The sequence below is a fragment of the Anastrepha obliqua genome, chromosome 2 (genome assembly GCF_027943255.1).
Source record: "Anastrepha obliqua isolate idAnaObli1 chromosome 2, idAnaObli1_1.0, whole genome shotgun sequence".
Taxonomy (NCBI): Eukaryota; Metazoa; Arthropoda; class Insecta; order Diptera; family Tephritidae; genus Anastrepha; species Anastrepha obliqua.
The window spans coordinates 91127928-91135519 of record NC_072893.1 but is presented as its reverse complement, the minus strand read 5'-3'; the positions used below and the strand labels follow the sequence as shown (position 1 = coordinate 91135519).

Genomic DNA, 7592 nt, shown 5'->3' with positions numbered 1-7592 from the left:
TATGCCACAATAATATTAATGAGGTTATAATATTGTGCAGAAATATAAAATTATTTCTTGTTTTATTAAATATATTTTTTATCAATTTATTTGAACGATATGATACAAATTTTAAACTGTTAACAGGATTTTTTCGGTAAATTTTGAGCTAAAGTTTTAAAACCCTTTAGGTGACTTTAATATGCATATAATCATAATCACTGCGACCATAACCACGGGCCATCTCATCCTTCGTTAATGCGGCGATGTGCGTTCTTATTTTTAAGTTCTCTCATGTTTTCATCGTTTGTTTTGCTATAATTCTTAAGTTATAAAATTGATAAAATTCTGATTTAAAATTAACTAAAAAATAAGAATTAAATCCCATGTAGACATTATTTAAGGATCCTTTTAATATGGATTCGAAATACATCACCGTGTACAAAAACTAAGCATGGCGTTCCAACAAGAATATGTATGTATGAACTGCGAACACCATTTACTTTGGAAAGCTGTTGCAAAATCGGCATTTTCTGTTAACATACCCCTTCTTTCCGTTCTCCACAAAAAAACTGAAAGTTGATTTGGAGCCCAATTTATACAGTTAAAAATAAAAATAACGTAGCTGCATCTTGTGGTGTAATTGTAAAAGTTTTTATACCGTATACAGTATTGACCAAAACTAAAGCACCCCATTACAGGATTTCTAATAATGCCAATAATTCTATAAAAACTACGTAAAATATTGCTTATTTTTGTACCATGTTTTTCTTACTCTTCTTCTTAATCGGCGTATCCATGCTGGATGTTCGCGATTACATACAAACGTTATTTTGATCTTAGCCTTACGATTGTCAGGTCATTTTATTAACGACTAGCAAACCCGGCCCCCTTCGCTGGGCACACTAAAATAGAATAGATATGGTTTAGAACAGAAAATATATGATTTTCATATTATTTATTTCTTTATTCTTTATTCAAGCGCTTTGGCATAAACAATATATTTTGTTTTTCTATTTGTTTTTGAGTAAATATAAAATATAAATTGAAAATCAGGAAAAAAGAAGATTGTTTTCAAATTTCAAATCAACGCATATGAATAAACAATCGTCTTTTTTCCTGATCATCCATGAATTTTTCGTTTCAATTTATATGTTTTATTAAGCATTGGAGCTTTTTTAACCATTATCCATTTATATTTTTCAAAAAAAAAAAAACGAAAAAAAATTTTTTTCCCACGAACACATAATTTCATTCGGATTTCACATTAAATTCTCAAATTTCGTAAGAAATTATTCACTGTTCCAAAATCCACTCCAAAAAAATTCACAAACAATTTTTACATGTTGCACTTACGTTTTTTCCTTATGGCATCCAAATCAGAAAGAAATATTGACACATTGTAACTCACACTGTCAATTTGACAGTTCAGTTCCGCCCCAAGCGTTAAAAAAGTAAGCGACATTATGGCTGGCTCAAAAGAACGCTGTACCCGTTGCCACTGCTCCGAATTACAACCAAACTTTACGAAACCCATTTTCAATACTTACTTAACAATGTGCATAAGTTTGGTTTAATTCGGTGCAAAGACACGGCGGGTCCACGTTTTGGCATATATTTCGAGACCCTAGTCATCAATAGGTATGAAACTTACCCCGTATTAAAGCACTTTCATTTGATACCCATATTGTACATACACAACCAAAGGTTACCCGTGTCCACGTTTTGACCTATATCTCGAGACCCCAGTCACGGAGCGGCATGAAAAATACTCTGTACTAAAGCAATCACCAACAGCTTCAATTTGATATCCATATTGTACAAACACATTCTAGGGTCCACGTTTTGACCTATATCTCGAGACCCCAGTCACGGAGCGGCATGAAAAATACTCTGTACTAAAGCAATCACCAACAGCTTCAATTTGATATCCATATTGTACAAACACATTCTAGGGTCCACGTTTTGGTCTCTATCTCGAGACCCTAGTCACGGAGCGGCATGAAAAATACTCTGAACTAAAGCATTCACCAACAGCTTTCATTTGATACCCATATTGTACATACACATCCGAAGGTTACCCGGGTCCACGTTTTGACCTATATCTCGAGCCCTATTTCCAAAATAAAATATAATCCATGTTACTCGTGGATGATGTAGCTTTCGAATGGTGAAAGAATTTTTAAAATCGGTCCAGTAGTTTTTGAGCCTATTCATTACAACCAAACAAACAAACAAACAAAGTTTTCCTCTTTATAATATTAGTATAGATGCCATTAATTGACACATTCTTGTTTTAGAAAATTACTAAATGTACTCATCTTGATAACTTATGTATTTTTATAGCAACGTTAGCTAGTCACTACATTCGCAACCTATATTTGAGCTCGAGTTTGTTGAGCTCGGATTGTCAAACCACATTTCGCGCGCATTGCCAAAAAAAAGCTCTATGATATCCTGATTTAAGTGGTACTTCATGTCATACTAGTCCCGAACTTACCAAAACAGGCCCCTCAGCGAATAATTGCCTATAAGCATACCATTTTGAAAAAGGAATTGTTTTTTTTTCTACATATTATACTTTTCCTTCGCTTTTACTAAATTTTACAGTCTTGCTAAGGGAGCCGATTTGTCAAGAGGTAAGGAGAAAGCTACTTACTGATAATGAATGAATCGTGAGCAATGATCTGGCAGGCAGTTTTAGCAGTGGTCTTAAAACAGAGCGTTTGTGACATCATCAGCAATGATATCAGCCATTTATGTTAATGTGTCTAAAAAAAATTACTTTCATCCATTCGCCAAAGTAATAACGTTGATGTAGTACCGAAAGAGTTAAACCCACCTAATTGACGGTAGCTTTGGCGCATCGAAAAATACTGGGCAATTATGAAATATTAATTGAAGGAAGTGGTGCTATTGTAAAAAAAAAAATTTAATATTATATAAGTGAAATAAGTTTACTACAAAAGTTAACAGGAATGATGTTATTCGAAATGATGAAATAACATTTGGGCGCATAGATTTTGTGTCAACCACGCTTAAAAAAAAAAAATAATAATAAATGTAAATTTTGCCATTTTTTCGCCTTCTATATCAATTGGGCAGTGAAATTGTCTGTATTGCTAGTTATGATAAACCAATCGTCGATATTAATAAGCATGAAACGACGGGACACCTGGAGACTAACAGTAGTCATAACTGGCTTTGGTCTATCGGAGAACAAGCAACCAAAATGGGTATCCCTTACAATACATACTGTCAGAGTTGTAAACAACCGGAGAAAAAGGAAACAATCTTCCATTTTCTCTCTGTGAATGCCCTGCCTCAATGGAGGGACAGAATGTTAACCCTAGCTCAATCACTGTTCGAGACAACACGCTAATAAGGTTCTTAAACCGCACAGACTGGATGTAGTCATGCTGTAAATAACCGTTAAACAAGTTGGTAACGAGGATGTGGCAACAAAATGGTGCGGAAGCGCTAGTTGGGTTCTGGAAGAATCACCACTTTAACCAACCAACCAACCAAATTATGATGAATGAATGATGGAACTTGTGATGTTCTTACAATTTTTGCTTACAAATAGAACTTGTGACGTTCTTACAATTTTTGCTTATTGAAGCTCGAACACATTTTATCAATCAATTCCCTCTGCTCCTCTCTATCACTGAAACCAAAATAAAGCAATAGAACAAATGGTACGCATTATGAATACCCTGAATATGTTTTGTAATTTTATTGTGTGAGTCTGGCATCCTATCATTAATAGTCTTCAAATCCAAAGGGAGGGTAATGAGAAATCGATAATATTTGCTATGAAAATTGATATATAAATATCGATAGGATAATACTTTTATATTTTTGGGTGTTTTATAAAGGTGATGTGTCTTTTCTTAGTTATGCACTCATTTTATAGTATGGATACTTTTATTTAAAATTATTGTTTAATGAAATATTGAGCACCAACTGATACAAAGTGAAAAATAACACAAAATCACTTATACTTGTTTCCTAAAAATAGTCCAATACTTGTACTGAATGGGAGGAATACGCAGATAGTTTATCCTTTGTCAACGATTACACTGGGACCAAGAATGATAGAATATATTTGCAAAAATAAAGTAGGAGTTTTCGGAAACCGCTACTTTGCATCGTGATCAGGAATGCTATACTAAATCACTACTATAGTAACAGGGACCGCAGTTCACCGCTGTCATTCTAATCTACCCCATTATTGAATCGATAGTACAAATCGCACTAATTTTCAAAGAAGTCGATTTCTGCAGGAGAGCATTGAGAACATATCGTATTTGTTTGTATAGACACATTCCTATTATTATTGGCATTTGTAATAAAAAATATGTCCAAACAGTGAGTTTTGTAAACAAATACTAGGTTCTTTGGTTTTTAATAGATTTCTACATTTTTTAGATATGGTCTCATCATTCCCGGGCAGCAAAAGAGGCAAGTTGCTCTTCCAGCAGCAACGCAGCCAATATCTAAGCCATCCATATTCGATGAAAGTTCTTCGGATGACGATAGTAAGCCACAGTTTAAACCAAGAAGCAGTACTGTGCAAGGACCCAGCTTAATGGAACGTCGAATTGCGCGCACAATGCAGGAGAAGGCATTGAAAGAGGATCCCACGGTTTTCCAGTATGACGAGCTGTACGACGAAATGGAAACTAAACGAGAACAGGAGGAAGAAGTTAAAAGCAAGACACCGAAAAAACCTAAGTATATAGGACGTTTAATGGAATTCGCCGAGCGTCGTAAATTGGAAAACGAATTACGTATGGAAAGGCAAGTACAAAAGGAGCGTGAACAAGAGGGCGAACAATTCAAAGACAAAGAAAGTTTTGTAACAGCTACTTATCGCAAGAAATTGGAAGAAATGCGTAAGTTACAGGAGCAGGAAGAGCGTGACGAGTACTTAGAAGCTATTGGTGATGTAACGAAGCAAAAAGACTTAGATGGTTTCTATCGGCATTTGTTTGAGCAAAAAACTGGTACTGCAAAGGAGGTGAAGAAACCCAATTTTCCTGCTATTACCTCACCAGTGGGTGAAGAAGATGTCGCATATAAACCCATAAAATCAGGCAAGGTGCCGCAGCAACGCGCTTATCGTAAACGCCGTTCTTCAAATGATCTTGAGGAAGAAGAGGCAGCGGCAGACGCAGAAGCTAAAAAAGTGCACTTGCCAAATAATATCGATGCAGATTCCGACTTCAGCATAGATTCTTCTACGGATGATGAAGACGACGAAAAGAAAGGCAGAAATGCGAAATCTGCTGAGAAGGTAAACAAAGTTGCGACGGATGGTGGTGCCAGCTCAGTATCTTTGAATATCGATGGGTTAAAGAAAGAAACATCAGATGAAAATAAAGTAGAAGATCCAAAGAATGAACCTCAAATAGCTCCGTCAATAGTTCCTGAGAGCAGTGAGTGTATTGATGAGAAGCCCAAAGTTAAAAAGGATAAAAATGCGATATGGAAAAAGCGCACTGTGGGAGAAGTTTTCGAGGCTGCCTTACAACGTTATTATGAGCGGCGTGCAGCTAGGAGTGCGTAAATACGTAGATACATATATTAACTAGAAATGATAATAAGAGTAGTCAAGATTTTAATGAATTCACACCTATTATATAGATATATATGTATATGTCTATGTATACATATATATTTATATGTGTTTCGAGCCGAAGAAATGTATATACATATGTATTTGTGAAAAATATATTCAATCGTTAAAATTTATGTAAGTACATATAATGTTTGCACACATTAAAGTTTTTCCAAAGACTAGCTATTTTAAAGTATGGGGGCAATTCATTTCTTACAAAATTATAAGTAAAAAAAATAAAGAGTCCAATTGTTTGAGGAACCAAAAACAAATTTTTTTTAAAGAACTTAAAAACTAGAAAAAAGCGTTTTCCGCTGCTTAAACTTTCGTTGTTTTACCATAGTTGTTGTCACGTTTGGTAATGTGCTCTTCTTTGCTTGTTTTGTCAATGATGTGCAAAGTTAAATACTTCGCGTCCTAAGTAAGCTAAAATTTTTTTTTGAAAATATGTCATTTTAATGCTCAGAATCTACAATCTAAAATTAATTCAGATGTATTTTATTTTGTTGTTGTTGTTGTAGCAGCATAAACTTTCCCCATACTTACATACGGGGAATGCTGCTGGACTGGCAATCCTTGGCCGGATATAAATCCGGGTCGTTTCGGTAACGTAGAACCAACTGGCGTGGAAACGTTTTTATTTTTTTGTCTACTGATATGGATGTCTGTGTATCTGAAGCATGATTTTCTACGTGGCATAATGACGATTCGTTTTGTGTTAATGGCTATTAAACACCTGCAACGGTTCACTCATTTGGCGTTCTAAGTCACTCGCATAAAACTCTGCTACTTGATCTACATAACGCTAACTCAACATCTGAACTAAAGAGCATGTTTACGAAGAGAGAGAGAGTGATCTCACTACACTGCAATAACGATAGATGTTTCATTTATTATTATTGTCCATTGTGTTCATAATTCGAAAAGCAATTGATTTGAGTGGCAAATGAATCGATTGGCAATATGGTCGACTTCAACAAATTACCGTTTGTAAATTAGTTTAAAAATATGTAAACATGTAATTGATTTTACTGTTGAGTACTTAGAATATATGTATACGAACATAAATGTAATTAGGTATGTATTAGAAAGAGGTGGAATTTTGTGTACATACATATGTATCTAAAAGTTTTTTATTTCATATAACAAAAGTAAATTTAATTCATGAATAAGTTTAATAAATAACAGAAAATATTAGCGTACACTAATTTAATATATTCATATCCATATTATAATGTAAAAACATTATTTGATGCACAGAAAATGAATTGGAACCGATTGCACTTCGCTTCTCTGATATTAAGTTCCTTGCTTTTGAGAAAAGCCTTTCCGAAGCGGCACTACTGGCTGGAATCGCCAGCAGACTATTGGCTACTTTGAAAAGCAAAGGGAATTGTACTTGGTGTAAGCGCCACCATTGAAGGACGTCGAATTCGTCATAATATATGACGCTAGTTGATTCGTATCTGATAATCTCATTATTTATATTATCTTCTTCATTAGAACTTTCAGCTGGTTGTAAAAATGCTGTGAAAAGCTGCGTTTTCCGAGTGGTGGGCGGGTTTTCAGGTGTAGTTTGATGGTCTTGGATGGTCGTATCGTTAAAGTAGCTACACATTAGAGTCTTGCATTCATCTCTTATGAGAGTCTTATCATTTTCGTTGAAAAATATTAACTTGTTTGTTGGCGGGAACAGAAATACGGCAAGTTTGTGATATACTGTAAGATTTTCAAAAACAATGGTGTCCAACAAATTATTTAACTTTTCTTTAAAGTGATTTATGAAAGCTAAGTCACTTTCACGAACTGAACAAGTACTTTTTAGTCTGTTTATGTGGGGTAGTACCAAATGCAGCGTTGGATACTTTTCACCTTCTAGTTCCTTTGATGCTTCTTCGAAAATCTCTAATACTTTTAATATTTCCTCTATATAGCTTAAGCTAATACTATTCAACTTAGACAGTTGTTGTTTGGCTTGTAAAATATCAGT

General features: G+C 34.6%; 1 protein-coding gene across 1 annotated transcript; it reads left to right on the top strand.

Moving 5' to 3' along the window:
• The first annotated feature begins 4319 nt into the window (after positions 1 to 4319).
• Positions 4320 to 5646, top strand: LOC129237525 (nuclear speckle splicing regulatory protein 1). Its single transcript, XM_054872329.1, has 2 exons — positions 4320 to 4350; positions 4411 to 5646. The coding sequence occupies exons 1-2, from the start codon at positions 4340 to 4342 to the stop codon at positions 5549 to 5551; spliced, it is 1152 nt and encodes a 383-aa protein (XP_054728304.1). The 5' UTR covers positions 4320 to 4339; the 3' UTR covers positions 5552 to 5646.
• The last annotated feature ends 1946 nt before the right edge of the window (positions 5647 to 7592 follow it).